The sequence below is a fragment of the Henckelia pumila genome, chromosome 1 (assembly GCF_033568475.1).
Source record: "Henckelia pumila isolate YLH828 chromosome 1, ASM3356847v2, whole genome shotgun sequence".
Classification (NCBI taxonomy): domain Eukaryota; kingdom Viridiplantae; phylum Streptophyta; class Magnoliopsida; order Lamiales; family Gesneriaceae; genus Henckelia; species Henckelia pumila.
In genome coordinates, this window is record NC_133120.1 from 42,124,972 (window position 1) to 42,141,959 (window position 16,988).

General features: G+C 36.5%; 1 protein-coding gene across 1 annotated transcript; it reads right to left on the reverse strand.

Moving 5' to 3' along the window:
• Window positions 1-5,774: 5,774 nt before the first annotated feature.
• LOC140861573 (peroxisomal membrane protein PEX14-like) lies at window positions 5,775-6,619 on the reverse strand. The gene is made up of 4 exons (XM_073264598.1): window positions 6,530-6,619; window positions 6,340-6,388; window positions 6,037-6,224; window positions 5,775-5,870 (listed from the first exon to the last, which is right to left on the reverse strand). The coding sequence occupies exons 1-4, from the start codon at window positions 6,617-6,619 to the stop codon at window positions 5,775-5,777; spliced, it is 423 nt and encodes a 140-aa protein (XP_073120699.1).
• Between the last annotated feature and the right edge of the window lie 10,369 nt (window positions 6,620-16,988).

Sequence of the window (16,988 nt, forward strand, 5' to 3'; positions counted from 1 at the left end):
TTATGAATGATATAGATTTTAGCAATATATCTTATTGTTTTTTTTGTTTTTGTTTTTGTTTTTTCTAGACGATGGAACCCACAAATCTCTGTGCGCTAATACAATAACCTGTAAATCACGTTAGTCTCGTAAATTGAATTGAACAAATCTTGTTCAACACGCTCATTAGATAAAATTGTGGTAAAGAAAATTGAAGTTCTAATTATTTATTAAGCATCACTTATTTCACAAACTCGAATAACTTCTAAGGGAATATAATTAAGTTGTTTCTTATTGATGTGTATATAACTAATTCCGTTTTTCCTTTTTAGAAAATTATAACTTTCGTCTGGCCACTACTAGAATTATGTATAAAAAAACCGCATATAGAATTAATTATATTTTGCATTCTCGTGTTTTTAAAAATCAAGAAGTTTTAACCTGTTTTTTCAAAATTCAAACACATTTAAAAGGGATTTTCAATCGGATTTAAAAAACAAGGGGTTTTAAATGCAATCAATTTAACACATGGGGTGTTTTTCACTTTTTTCAATTTTACGGAAGATGTTAATCTGATTTATCCTATAAACAGAGACCCTATTTTTGTTTTGGGATATTTTAATTTATAATTCATTTAGAAACTTAAACCTTCAAACATCATATGTTATACGTTTGTTGTTTTTATAGGTACCCAAAAGACACACGTAAGCCATTTTTTCAATCAACCAAAGAGAATTTATGTACTAAAAAGTATAAACTTATTAACAAACATATATAGCAAATAAATAACTTCAGATTTTCTTTTGAGAAAAAACAATGCATATGGTTCACCTATTGCCCCTAAATCTTTGCTACTTGCTGGGATTCTTTGCATGATTCATGTCGGGTCCTGTACCATTTATCATGTTAAAAATTGTTAAATTCCGAAATATTAATAGATCGATCCGCTAAAACTTATCGTGGTTTTGGATTAAAGAATTTGTGATTTTTTTTAATGTAAGTATTTTGCTTATATTTGAATGCCGTCGAGTTTAATGAAATCAATTATTTGAAATATTTTTGTTAAGGAATCAATTATCTAAGTATAGGTGTTTAACAAAACAACTGTACACATCAACAACAGTAACATAAACAGAAGCAGAAAAGCTTAACAACAAAAAGCAGAAGCAGAAAAACTCAAATAGCAGACAGTAAAATAAGATCAGATCAGAACGTCTTATTAATCAGTTCAAGCTATTATCCAAAAGTCTCTAATACACTGAGCAGACTCTGAATTATGAAGCCATAGTGTACTTTTCTACATTGAACTAAAAGACAAGAAAACGACTATTTATCAACGGATGTATTTGAATCAAAGAAGATCGTTATCTTTTTTTTTTTTTTTGTGACGTAGGAATCCGCAGCCGCTACCTTCGGTGCGCTTTGGGTAAATCCCCGGACTAACGCAATAGCCTGCAAACTACGTTAGCCAGGTAAACCATACTAGACAAGCCCCGTGTGACAGGCTAGTCCAAAAAGGTGTTGGCAGGGGGAATCGAACTCCTGACCTATGGCCAAGAGTTCACCTACTCCACCAACTTGGACACCCCCTTAGGGGTAAGATGATCGTTATCTTGTACATATAAATAGAGACCACAACATACAGAAGAACAGACCGTGTAAGGCCCGAGGTTATTTAATTTTAATTCGAAAATATTTAATTTTAGAATTTTGAAATTTAATTTTAAATTTTAATATTCTTAAATTATTTAGGATTGAAATTGAATTAAAAAGATTGTCCGAGGACTGATTTAAAAATAGCAAAGAGTTAAAGGACTAAACTACAAATTGGTCAATATATATCTAATTGTCGTCCAATTGCTCTATCATCTTTACTTGAATATCAGAAGAAGGAGAGGAAGAAATTAAAAACAAATCTCAAGCCATTTTTGTTCTTTTAAAGATTCGATTTTTCGTCATCCGACCGTAAGAATTCGGAATTGAATATATATCTGCGATTAACGCTCCGAGAGCTACGTTTTGGCATAAGTTTTCTTAAGTTCTATCATATTTGAATTTTGAAGGGATGATGGAATTTGATTATTATTGGATATGATGTTCTTGAACTAGCATAGATTATGTTATTCATGACGGATCGGAAAAAAGATCGTCGTTCGGATTTGTTATGAATTTTTGAAGAATTTTCAAAAATCTTCATTTCTGGTTTGCTGGTTTTGGTCGTGTATCAGCTGATATGTTGATGTATTGGATGGTGTTTGATTGTTGGATTGATATAGACATAGTTTGGATTGCCGGTTTTTAGCCATTACACCGTCGGTCCGATAATTGTCAAGATTTTCCTATAGTTACTTGAGTTAAGCATGATTTGAGTTTCAAAGTGATATTTCTAGCTTGTATACACTTCATTTAAGATTAGTATTGAAGTGGATCGAACTCGGGAATTCAGATTTCGCATCAAGAAGGATTTGAGCAAGGTTTGCTTTGTTACTAGATTGCAAGAGTTTAGATGTTTAAGCAGATTTTGATATGCCTTTCTTGTTGTAGATTTTACAGACTTGGAACCTCTAAGATTCAAAATAAAAGGTATAAATCAACATCAATTCAGATGGGACAAAACATTCGAGATAGACATGATTCTCGAATTCCCAAATCACATACTTGAATGCTTATTTGCTCTTTCTTGTTTTTAGATGTTTAGTTGTTGCTTGAATGTCTATTTGGTTGCTTGAATTATCATGTATTGTATTTATTGTTATAGACTAATTCATCAAGATTATGTTGCATTCATCTTGAGCCTATAACAAAGCATAAACGGCTGAACGACCTAGATTGTAAAAGATTTTTGGAGAGCTATAGTTGAGTAACACGAAATGTAGACTGACTTCCAAAGCTAGATGACTCACTATATTTGCACCAAAGTCAGGAGATTGAGATACTTGACGCCACCTCTATTGGTAGAGTCGGTGGTATGCTTGAGATTTTATTCCCTGGGATCCCAAGAACCAAGATTTTATTGATATCAGATGTGATAGCTCACTTTGAAAACATACATTGCATTCATGATTATTATATTGCATGTTATGTCATTTATACTGGGAATTTTATTCTCACTGGAGTTATCCAGCTATTGTTGTGTTTTTTATGTGTGTATGGTAATAGGTGGGGCAGGAGCGAGTCTGAGACGACAGGGATAGCTCGAGATCAAAATTAGCATGTGGTGACTCGGGTTTTAGCAGAAGTTATGTTCTATAGTTTTTTCCGAACATGTTAGAAGACAAGTGACTTAGTATATGTTGAAGAACGCATGTTGAACATCTTGTTGAATCTAGTTTGTTTTTCATGTATTTAGAACATTAGATGAATGTGAGGAATACATGGGATTATGCTTAGCACTTGATTTATATATATGTGTATATTTCAGATTTGAACAACTTGTTTAGAATTGGTAAACTTGTGTTCATGTATGCATTTTCAGATTTCGAATAACTTTTAAAAAATGCAGAATTTTAGCAGGGCACGGACCCTGTACATGCCTCCGTGCATGGGTCCGTGTACCTTCGCTTTTGTTTGAGAATTTATTTTGGCTATGCACGTACCCTGTGCATAGGTCCATGTGACTTCGAGTCGAGGCAGTAACTTCATAAAATTTGAGTTTTTGTGCAAGGACCTGAGCACGGAGTCCGTGTAGAAAAAAAAAACTTGATGGTTTAGTGTTATTGATTCGCACGAACCCGAACACGAAGGTGGCACGGGGTCCGTGTACTTTTCAGCCTTAGAAATTTGTCTACAGGTTAATCACTACAACAAAAACTGCTTTCCGCAGCGTGCAAATTAGCTTTCTGCAGCGCGCAGTGCATCCTGCACAATTCAAAGCTGTTGATAATAGAAGTTATTGACAGTGTGCATTGCGTGCTGCGGAAAGTAACATCCGCAGCATACGATGTACGCTACTAAAATTAACATATCAACAACATGCATTGTTTGCCGCGGAAAGAGGTATAAACAACTTGCAATGTATGCCGCGAAATACTATTGACAGCATGCGATTGCTCGCTGCGAAATGAATTATTTTCAGCATTGAAAAGTTTATTAACAGCACAAGTTCGCACGCCGCAAAAAAAATGTCGATAGATAGCCTCATATGATGTGAATGTAACAAAAACATCAATAAATAAATGAAGAAATGAAATCGAATAACTAAATAAAAACTTTCAATTTCATTCATGAAAAGGAAAGAATCAAGTCTTTACAACAACCTAAGCACAATTTCAAGTCTAATCCACTCGCAGAGTTAATACACAAGTTTTTTCATCATACTACCTAAACACAACACAAAATATCTCAACAAACTAGCTAAACATCACAACACAGACAAAAGACTACAAATATAGATAACCATGCACTTTTTTGTTCATCATACCAACATAGAAGTCGCAACACGATAAACAAAATACAAATCCATCACAAACTAGCTACACATGACCATTATTGGACTATCAATCCACGCAACTCCAAAGCCCATTCCGTAGACTCTAGCTCGAGCTTTTTCACGAATTTAGGTTGTCCACTGAATTTAGGCTGTCCACTTTTTTTGTAGCCTAAAATAATAAAAAAGAAGAAACAGAGCGACTATACACTGGTGCGAATAATAAGCAGACAAAAAAGTTAATAAAAAAATGTTGGTCAATTAGAACACTGACAACCAATAAGGATAATAGTGCAAAAATAACTACACAAAAAAAACCTCACGTGTCACGTAATCTTTACAAAGAATATATCTTCCATCCTTCGCGATCTTAATATCTGAAATCAAAGCAATTATCTCAATAAAAAACGATCTTTTGAACCATTTGCCTCCTATTCCTCGAATCTTTTCACGAATGAACATTGATATCTAATCCAAAAAAAGCACAAGAAATTATATCACAAAAATCACTATAAAGAATATGCCCTCCCACAATTCATGAAAAATTTGTAGAGTGGATGAAATGTAATAGTGGCGAAAATTCAGTACCTGCTCAATGAATTAAGTACCTGAGCATGAATCAATATGTGTCTTGCTGTTGGCATAAGGTTGTTGGAAAGACAACTCGTAAATGAAAATGTCGGAATGAAGCTCAAAGTTGATAGACAATATTAGCTTTCAATTTCAAATAACTTCCAGAATATTGAGGAAACAGTGATAACTAGCTTACCCTTGCACTGATCTGCACTGGCTGATCAGCTTGTTCCTCGATGGTTATTCTTCCATTAACACTACTACTCTGCCCTGGTGTCGAAAAAAATAAAAAAGAATTATTAACCCATGTATGACGAAAAAATCGAATTTTGTTAAGACAACACCAAAAAATAAAAAGCTTCTAACAACCATTTTCCTGCCTTAGAATATTAAAATAGCATGAGATGAGATCAAACAAACCAAGATTATTATAGGATGTACCATGGTATCATCTTCTACATTTATCATCAAGTGTACTTCAATATTCAACAACAAATAACAACCAGAGGATAGAAAAAAACATAAGAGTGAAAATTAATAAATCATAAGATTGAAAACAAGGAGGGCCTTACCAAGTTCTAACTTCTGTATGACAGTACTCATAGATTTCATCTTCTGTACTTGTACATTTAACAAATTGATAAGAGATTCAAAGAATTTGTTCTCTGAAATAAGCATAAGCAATGCCAATCATGAAGATTGCGATTTAAAATCCATTTCAATGAACACAAGAAGTCATATCCGCAAATCAATTCATACACCGCTACCTTCTCTTTTTGATACCATTATCCCCTGGCTAGAACGGGCTGCATCGCAATTTCTTTATCTGACTCCCCTCTCCTTCCAGTACAACCTTGCAAATCCAAGACTTCAATATGGGAACTACTGCCTTCTGACTCATGCAGGCACACAAAAAATTGGATGTTACTTAATAAAATTAAATACTATTATTGTGAAATTGCGAAATGAAGCCATCACAATATTTCCATTTTAGGCACACACAATCACCATCCGGGCAGCTTTTCTGAGGACAAGGTGTTTTTCATCGAGAACATTACCTTGAATAATACAATTGTCCCAAAACCTGAAGCAGCCAGAAAGCTTACGGCAAAGAGAGCATAGGACCAGTGGAATCGATATGGTGCTACGGTTGCTGAGATATTGCCCACAGGTAGAATCTGTTTAGGCTGTGTAATTTGTGTTGGAGCCTGCTGGTGAACATTTGACGAAGAGTTTATCCGGCCATCTATTTCCCGTCAGTCCGAAAAGAATGGATAAAATTAGCATTATCAGGAAGCAAAAAGCTCAAGCATTAACCTTATGACATGAAGGAAATTTAAAGCAAACAAGATTAGAAATACCTTGAGTAGTGTTAACGGGCTGAAATGTCATAGCAGTTGAGGTTGGATCCTATGATTTTTTATTCAAATTATAGTGAGATTACAAACCTTCACTTCAATACATGCTTAAGACTCTGAATAATATCAGATTCTTTCAAACAAGTGGCAAAATATCTTGTCCCAAAATTGGAAGGGGAAGGGGGTGACTTACAAGAACACGCCGAAAGGCTTCATCTATTTCCTCCTTTGTGAGTCCCTTACTCTCAAGAAATGACCTTTTGTACATGATTGGAGATCCCATAACCTTGTGATGTGAAAGAAATTTCACGGCATTTTCCACTTGATCCTCTCAAATGGTTCTGAGTTCACAAAAACTGAAGGAGGGCTCTCTCTTATAGCTGCTATCTTGGCATCTTGATGATCAACAGTTGGTTGTACCACCTGTGAAATTGCACCTCGAGAAGAAAAATTAATACAATATAAATCCATATTTTTGTTAACATGGAAACCATGAAAGAAAAATTCATTGTTAATTCTCACTCCGTGTGTGTGTGTTCATTGCCTCGAGGCTAAAAGTTAAAAAGAAAAAAAGAAAATGTTTGCAGATAGAAATGATAAAAGTTTAGAGTTGAGGTATTATACTAGACTTGGCGCTTGTATCGCATATGGACTTGTACATTAACGGAAACATTTTTTTAAAGCATTGATAGAAACATATAAGAAAAAGATGCAAGTACTAAATAGGAAGGACTGAAAGAACAGAAACACCGTTCTATCCACTTTAAGGGCCCTGTTAAAGATCAAACCGTAATCACTATTTTATATTGTGCATAAATTAATCAAAATAAAATTAACATATAATTAATTGAGCAGATGGTTAATTTTGGAACAAATGAAGTTTCTAATCAGATTTTAAGTTAAATAACTAAAAAATAGAAACATATTTTCGACAACCAGGACAGATGTATCTTGTGTATGAGCCATGAGATGCATCACTTTTTTTACTATGAAAAACCTCATTCCACTGATTTGAAAAGCCATTTTTACACAATTAACCCAAGAATATTATGATCCCGTAAATTTTAGTTACAGATCATTTCAAGTTTAAAAACATGTTTCTTGCATGAGTATAAATAAACCATTACAAACATAATCTATTTGAATATTGAGTCTCTTGACCACACAAAGTACTCATCATCTAAGATCAGTTCAGTAACCGAGACACATATCGTTCTTGCCACCACATCCAGACGACAACAAGGAAAATGCAGGACTCATCCGAAATTTCATGGCTTCAAATTAATGATTCACATTGCAGCAATCCAACAATCTGTAATAAACTGGTGACATGATAATAGACAGTAAACCGTGCCCTTGACAACTTAAACATACCAAGTTGACCCTAAAAGGCTAAAACTGCAGTCCTTAACTAAAAAATTCATCCAGTTCACCTGACCACCACAAGATAAAGTTTCACATCATTAAAATTATACTACAATTTCATTATCATTGGCACATCAGGCAAGCAAAGTTGGAATAATTTTAACATCGTTCAATCTCGAAATATTATTTAATTGTCTCGAAAAAGCACCGCAAGGCATTCTTAATAAAAATGCATTCCTCAAAACATACCCAATAAAAAACAAAAGAAATATTTAATCCAAAATCAAAGAATCTGAGGTTCATTCGTAATAAATTCGAAGGATTAACCAAAAGCCCCAAATTTCAAAACCCTAAAATTCGAGTTATACCTTCTAGGCTTCAACTAGAAAATTTTCTCCGAACCTGGATGGAGGTCAGAGATGGTAATGGGCGGCGAAACGGGCGGCTGTCGGAAATCAGGCCACCAGGATGTGCTTAAAACTTAGGAAAGTGGGTATCACTAGATAGCTATCATGAAGAGGATTCCAAATCTGCTTTTTCTTTTGAAAATTGGACACACACGAAGAAGATACGAACGATTCAAGTTGCGAAAATGTTGTTGAGAAGAAAGAAGGATGAAAAATCGAGAAGCAGAGCAAGAAATCGGACGAGAGAGAAATGATTTCATACACATCGGTATACTGGGGGGTATATCTTATTTTGTTTTATGTGAAAACATCAGCAGCAAAAAAATTGTACGCCATCAAAAATCAAATTGGAAGCGTTTTTTAACGCACGCTATAATTTATAAAATATCACCAATAACGTGCGTTTAAATGCACACTGTGGAAAGTAATATCCACAGCATGCTCTTAATGCAGGCTGTAGTTTTTTTAAGATTAGCCAATATTAATACCGCACATATTGGTGCACGTCGTAAAAACTATTATCTGCGGCGTGCTTTTAATATAGCTATTGATATCATACTGGGAAAAGTTGATTTTCTTGTAGTGATTGCACAGATTCATGCACGGACCTGTGCATGGAGTCTGTGTATTTAAACAAAAAAAAATTTATGCTTTGAGTATTTTGTATCAAGTTTTCTTCAATCTGATAATGTATTAATTGCCCTAAGATGAGATTAACAAACCCGAGGCCCCACAGACCGGCTTACAAGAACTCACACCACTTACAAAGAGAAACTGAACACTTTCAATTGTTACGTACATACAAGAAGAGTTCAACGCTTACAACAGATGATCATTTACAGAAGCCGAAGAAAACTTGCACACACATCAAGATATATCAAATCTCTGAGGATCACTTTGTGTTATGTGTTGAGTTGTACAAACTCTATAAACTAATAATTTGAGTGAACTGACCAAAACACTCTTGTAAGATCAGTCGAGAGCTGATTTGTTGAGTCTAGGTGCCTAAGTTATAGGCAGTAGAGTAAGTCCTAGCTGAGGTGGAGTGTTGCAAGGGTTGTAATACTCAAAGTATTCTAGTGGTATCTTCTAGCAGAAGCAGAAGAAGGGGTAACATATGAGCAGTTAAGTATCCGAAAATTCAGAAACAATCTACTGTGTTATTTACTATTTTATACATTCACAAACCATTAGTATCAACTGATGCATTCCAATCTCCTATTTGACCACTTTCCGTACAAGTATACTTGTTGGTCTACTTTGAAGATCTAGAAGAAAGGAGAGTTCAGTGGCTCACACTATTGAACTCACGAGCAGCAAGGAGATATTGCCTCTAAAACTCAGTATCAGAATAGTAGTAACTCACTACTTGTCTACCCAGCAGCAGTAGCAAATCAATCCTGAGAAGTGGTATCAGAGATAGGATCCCTTTCTCATTCTTGAATGAATCATCAGGACCAGAAGACACGTTATGAAAGAACAACCCATTCAGCACCTCTGACAGCTGTACTTTTCAAGAAGATTACTGCCTGCCTTACTGTTAAGAAAGTTTAACAGAACTTTGATCCAAATAGAAGAAAGCAGATGCTGAACCAAAAATAAGCACAAACAACTGAAGTTGTTTACCAGCCTGTCTAGAAGCAGATTCTGTATGAATATCAACGAGTGCCTCGAATTTACTGGAAAACAACACCACAACTAAGCTTTCTCATTCCCTATATCTTAATCTACTGCAATTTTTTTTTTTATAGGAGTAGATAATGCAAACAAAACAGGGAATGTAAATAGATTTCACTTTTGACTCCTAGCTACACATATCTCCATTAGGATAGACACTTTTCGCGAATCTATCTAGACATCCAAATCTACTAATGGATTCTCTAGGATTAATGGATCAGTAGAAATTTTGCATAGAACTTGTTTCTCTTGATGAGTGAAAGAAGGTGAATTCCTTTAGGACTAAAGACTTCTTCAGACTTTGTTGCACCTAGTATTCGCTTGTACTTCTCGTACTTGTGATGCCTCTCCTTAGGATATACGGCTAAAAGTTTTTTGGCAAACTGGATATTTACCTCCAAAAAATTTACCCTCAGTGCAACTTCTCTCTTAACATATTTTTTAAGCATGAACACGTCCATGATTAGTTATGCTGTATACAAACCTCTCTTTCTTTTAAGGATATCAATGTAATTAATATGAATTTTGGCATGCTCACATTTCCCAATGACAAAACAAAGTGTCAAGAATATGGAAGGACTTCTAGCTTGAAGAAGTCAAAGCACTCAGATACGTCAAATAAACGGAAGCAGACCAGAAGCTACATTCAGACAATGTCAAGACATCCTTGGCAGAACGAGAATAGAAGAAGAGCATCACAGTAGACTATGACAAGTTTTGAAAACTCTCTACTTAATTAACCCAAACAAGTGAAATGAGTAATATTTGAGAAAGAACAGAAGCTACAGGATCAACTACTGTTGACCATTACAGCAGATACCAGCACTAACAGAAGCAGAAGCCAACAATCAGTAGATTAGAATCCATCTCGAAAGAATAACTGAAGATAGGATTAACTTCAGCACCTAAAACGATGTTACAGACAAAAAAAATCTGGCAAACAATAATCGATCATTCAAGACTAAGCTTTCTTATCCTTAATTATATTTATTTCTTTTGTGTGTGTTTGTTTGCCTTATATTTTAATCTTTATGTGTTTGAACATTAGTAAATAACATTTTTCATAAAATGAAAAGACCATCTCGGTTAATAATAGTAGATATCATTCATAGACATTGAATTACAATCTCTATCTCCATTTCTACCACCACTCTCCAGAAATCTATCCAAGCGATCGTTTCACCTTCTTGAAATTCACCATAGGAGGAAAAGAGATTCAAAATATGAAGCTCTTCCTTCAGTATCAGCAGACGGATACATTCAGCACTTAAGAAATACTCTGTGTTTTTAATGTTAAGCCTCTACTTGTACTTCTCAAATCTTCTTCTCTCCTCTGGCCGAAGAAGTACAGCACCACATGATTGCAATGCTATTGCCTTCGCCTTGATCACCTCAATCTTCTGAAAAAGAAAATACTCAAACCCTTTCTTTCGCGCTTCGATATCAGCAGACATTTTGTACTTATCGTGTTGTGTGAATTTAATTTTCCAGTTCAAAATGTTGCTTTTATAGACACATTCACAGTATACGAAGAGTCATATATAAATATTCACTCTTTCCAGTGATGTGACATACATGCTAAGGAATATGGAGAAGCTATCCCACATTAGAAGCTGCAACAACCTACAAATTGAATTACAAAAAGATCTATTGTAATCCACATGATGGACGAGGGATAAATGCAGCAGCACATACTCAACTATTGAGAAACAACAATCGCTCACTACGATTAAGACTAAGCCTTCTTTTCCTGTACTTATTCATATCAATTTCACTTATTCATATCTTAAAATGTTCATAGTTAGTCAAGTCTTGATTAATTGCAATAAATCAAAATAGGAGAACATTAACAAGGAAACATAATTTATTTATAATTTTATCCAGCATTACAAATTTGTCCCTGAACTGCCATCTCCACAACCTTACATAGATACCAGTTCACTAGCTAAAGCCCTCTAGTATCTTGTATGCACAACAATTTTATCTAGAGAACTTAGTTGTAGTATCCCGGTTCCATTTTACAAGATTAAATTGTCTAATCATGTTAAAATTAATAAAACATGGTTAAGGAATATTATATGATCAAACAGACCAAGGAATCGGATCTAGAAGGCCCGAAAAATGGTTAATGTGCTTAATTGGGCCTGGAAAAGTTCGGAAGATCTAAACTAGGTTCGGAAGGTCCAAACAGATCAGAACAAGCAGAGCAAGACCAGAGGCTACGATCGGAGCTTTTGAAGAGGGACCGGAGCTTCCGATCCATGGTATCCCATACGTGGCATTGAAGCTTGAAAACGTAGCTGCTGCATGCTGGATTTCGGAGCATCCGAAGTGCATATCGGAGCTTTTGATCGTGCTCTATAAATAGGGGTCGATAGGCTCATTTGAAAATTGCTCAAAATCCTATCCTATCCCATGATGGCTAGATTTTAAGGGTTTGGGACTCTTTTATAAAGATTTGGATTAGGTATTATTATATTTTTATATAACGGACAGTGTCCGTAATAGTAGCCAAGCAGCGGAGCTTTGGAGAGGTGTCCTGAGGTGTAGCAGGACTATGCCCAAGATCTGGGGCATTCGACATCAGCGGGCTGTCGACGGACAAAGGTATAGCTCTAGCTCCTTATAGAAAATAGGGAGTATGCTATAGTTTAATTAAGACTTTTAGAGCATGTTAGATGATGAATGTTTATTTTGAATTGTAGTGCCGGATGGTAGGATTGGAACCTAGATGGATGCCTTTAGGACTGCCTGGTAGAATTAAGGTAAGAAAGTACTATTCGAGATACCCTAACTGAGTATGCATGTATTATGTGTTGCATTGTTTATATGACATGATTTTTATCTGCATATATTATGACATGGTATTATGCTGCATGCATGATCATCTTGAGCTTGTATCCTTGTGATATCCTGTAGTAGGGTGTTTACCCTATCTTTTCAGTAGATGGTTGGACACATAGGCTCGTGTCAGGTCATCAATATTGGTTGGACACATAGGCTCGTAGGTCACCTCCTGAAGTGACGACACATTGTGCTATATACCCAGGGCCCTAGTATGTTCTTGATCATGCAAGTATGTGATTTAGGAAACTCGAGAATGAATTCGAATTCGAGTGTTCGTCCCTTTTCAACTCGATGTCATCTTATACCTTATTCTCGATCAAAGGCTCCAACACAGGACAAGCTACAATAACAAGATATTCAATCAAAATCCATTCAATCTCAAGCAAAACAAACAAGGTGTTTGCACACAAAAATTGGCTCGAGCGGTTTGATTGCAGGCGTGCCAGGTACGTGAGTGCCAAATGAAAATAAAAAATGAAAAATAAAAATCTAACTTCTAAAACCAAGAGAAAGTGAGTCCCGGTTTTGTTGTCGGTCTCAAGTTCACGGTAAAATGCTAAACAACTAAAATAAAGTAAAAGAAGAATTATTAATAGCAATCGAATATTGATTCTTTGCTATTGAAAATTCCAAATGACAAGTGTTTTCCATACTAATCACAAAAGAAAGTGCTGTAATAATTCAAGGAACCCAGCAAAAATAAGCTAAACATGTACGCTAAAATGTCTAGAAAATGATAAGATGAGGATACGAAATTTTAAGCAGAAAGATTGCTGAAAATACAGAGCTTTTTGAGAGCTATGTTTGTTGATGAGATGATGTCGGCCTTTTTCTTTTTTCCGATGGTTCTTTTGTTTTCGATTCCATAACTTCCCACCCCACTAGTTCTCAAAATAGGCCACGTTCACTTCTTCTTTCTTCAAAATTGTTTCTGACTTGGTCACCCTTTTCAAATGTAACTTCCACCTCATTTCTTGCCGCTTGATTTTCATTTTTTGGGTCTTGTTCCTGATGGGCCGAAATAATCGGGCTGCACAATTTTCAGGAGCTAGGCCAAGGAACTTGAATTCCTAAAATATTTTATTTTATGGACTAACAATTGTCCCCTACAGGTTGATGGCCCGTTGGGCCATCAAAACTGGATGATGAACTCCCTCCTAACTGTTGGGCCACGCAACCTTACTAAAGTGGCTTTGAATTGGATAAGCCTTGTGATTTGTTCAAAAAGAACCTCAATGATCATGTTCTTCAAATTTTGAATCACTTGATCACGTCATCTCAGCATTATCATTATTGTTCCTCCGATATTGGCGTCTCTCTTTCTCTCTCCTTAGGGCTCTTCATCTTCACCGAGTAATTACTTTGAGCTGACTTTGAATTTCATCTCTTTGCTCCTTGTAAAGCCTCGATAGCCTAGGGTTCGGTCTGACATCCTGCTGCATCTCCGACCAGTAAGCTTATACCCTTTTGTTTGTTCATCCGTTAAAACCTGCACACACAACAAAAAATACCATTCAATGGGTTAATTTACCTTTTATTTGTGCAGTAGTTCCTCCTTTTCCATGGCTTCTACTCCTGCCAGCTCATCAGTCTCTCTTGAGGAAATGGAGGTCATCAGGTATGTTCACTCTCCTCGAGCTCACGGATAATATTATCGTTGTTTTGATTGCTTGGCACCCTTGTTTTCTTAATTCAATTTTTGTTCTTATCAGGCCTCCAAATCCCCTTTCTATTAAGCCTAACTGTGTTGAGGTTTTAGCTACAATAAATCATGCTCCCTATGTAGAGGTTCCCTTACCACCAATAGTTTTTTCCAAACTATTTCCTCTTGATTCTTTATCGGCCTCCTCATTACTTTTGACCAGTTCTGTACAACCCCCTGCCAAAGAGGCTAAATTCAAATCCTGGCCCTATTTTTCCCCATAACGGGTGAATTGGATAGACAAACTGGAACCCTATTTTGGTGATATCTGGAAATCTCAAGGGTTATATTATTTCATTCAGCTTACAAAAGGCCTGTTTCCACTGCAAACAAATTTGCTAGAATCCGCACTCCATTTCTAGTCTCCCTCTTGTAATTCCTTCATATTTGCTTGTGGACCAATTACCATTATCCTTCATGACATCCTTCGTTTACTAAGGATTCCAGTCATTGGTCTAGAGTTGATAGGTGTCATCTCAATGACGGATGTTCCCAACCTTCCAGATGAGTATCTGAACTACACCTCCTATGCCTCTATAATTGGAACTTGGCATACCTCCTCTGAGACCCCTAATGCTGAGGAACATATCTTGTTTATGTGGGTACTCATTTGCAAATTCTTGTTCTGTTCTGCTTCTGGTCGTCCATCCACAGAGTACTTGTCCCTTGCACGTCTGTTGAGTATCGGGAACATTGTTAATCTAGGGGTCATGTTCTTAGGGTCTATCTACCGAGGGTTGAGTAAAAGTGTACTCGATACTCCCCTCCGTAAACTTCAAGGTGTGTGCTGGTTCTTGCAGTTGTGGCTCTTTTCATATTTTTCGGACATTAGGAACCTTCCGTTTACTAGCATTAATCCTTCTGACAGTAATGCTCTATCCTACTGCATCACCACAGTTTCTAAGGATTTCTTGATGACTTTTTTCAATACCCATGGGGAGGGGCGTTGTTACTATTTGCCAGTGTTTCTCAACACGGCAAATTATCCTTGGATCTTGCATTTCATGTCTCACCAAAACAGGTCTTTTCCACAAGTTGTTGATGACATACGAATTGCTTGCCTTCATTTAAATATTTTGGTTAGCAGTGGTGCCTTTACCAATGATAATGTCATTCTCCCTTCTGAGATATATAATCCCTTGATCGTGGACCAACAGTTTGGTTTTCCCCCTACTGTACTCGGGAACCACTTTTTCTTCCCTCAACAGTTACCTGAGAACATTTGGGATGAGTTAGTTGATCGCCGTTTCTCTTTGGCAACTGCCAAATTAAACTTAGTGTGGGGATACTCTTTCAAGCTTCAATTCAAGAAGAGGCTCGAGATAGCATTGTTCCTTTTATGTCATGGTGGACTCCCAAATACCAAGCTCTCACTGCTGCTTTGACAGTTCCTCCTGGTAACTTTACAATCTCTGAATTGGAATTTAGAATTAGTTTGCATACATATCATTACCTTCTTTTCTTTAGCAGTTCAAACCTCTGTCAAAAAGTTGAAAACTATGGGTGGTCGAGCACCAAAAGAATCTCCCCCAGCCAAAATCAGAAAAAGTACTCGTGTATCGCGCAGATTGGTCATGCAACCCTCACGTAGTTCTGAGGTTCCTGCTGATGCAGAAGAATATGATACCATATATGTTTCTTCAATTCCCTTCAACGTTGATGCTCCTGGATCAACTGTTGAACTAGTTTAGCCGCCGAGTTCTATGCCATTGAAAGATGCAGCGTCCCCCACAAAGCACCCAACGCCTGCTGATGTTGCTGAGAACATCATTTCGGCACAAATCATCACTGAAATATCCTCAAAAGTTCCTCCTCCCAAACTAAGTGTTCCTGGTCATGCATCCCATGTTGAAAAAGTCTCCAATACAGTCACTGCCTCAATTGTTGTCGCGGTAATAATTTGCTTATGACTGTATTCTTGTGCCTATTGTCAGTATTTCACTAACTCCTGGTACCTTATTGCAGGATTATTCCTCTCGGCGGATCCAAATGTGCACTCTTCCTTCTGTCACGATGGACTTAGAATTCAGCTTTATGCAAGACATTAAAAGTGAACCCATTCCAGAAGTTCAACCATATCCCAGCATAGAGTCCGTCAGTCATGCTATGGCCACCATCAAATCTTTAATCATTCAAGATTTATTCACATTAACAGAGCAACAATATCAAGAGCTTCTGACGGCTTTTCACTTACTTCAAAGTTCCCAGGGATTTTCTGAATCTCCTTTAGGTATGACTTCTCACTCTTTGCCTTCTATCCTTTCACAGGCCCGAGATGCTGTGAGCAAACATACAGAATTCTCGGCCAAATTGGAGACTTTCAAGGCCTCTAAAGAGATTGTGGATAATCTCAAGAGAGCGAGAGAAAGCAATGTCAACAAACTGATTGAGGTAGATCAAAATTTTGATACTGTGGAAGAACAAATATTACATTTCAAGAAGGAACTGGCTACTTGTGAAGTCAAGAAAGTGAAACTACTTGAGGAGGGTGAATCTCTCAAAGCACAAATATTGTCGGCCGACCAGGAGATTGGTAACACTGGGAACCAATTGGTGAATCAAAAAGCTGAATACCAAGGATGGAACACAATTCTGAATGAATCCATGTCTACGCAGCTAGAATGTAAGCAAAAGTGGGAAGCATTGGTGGCCGC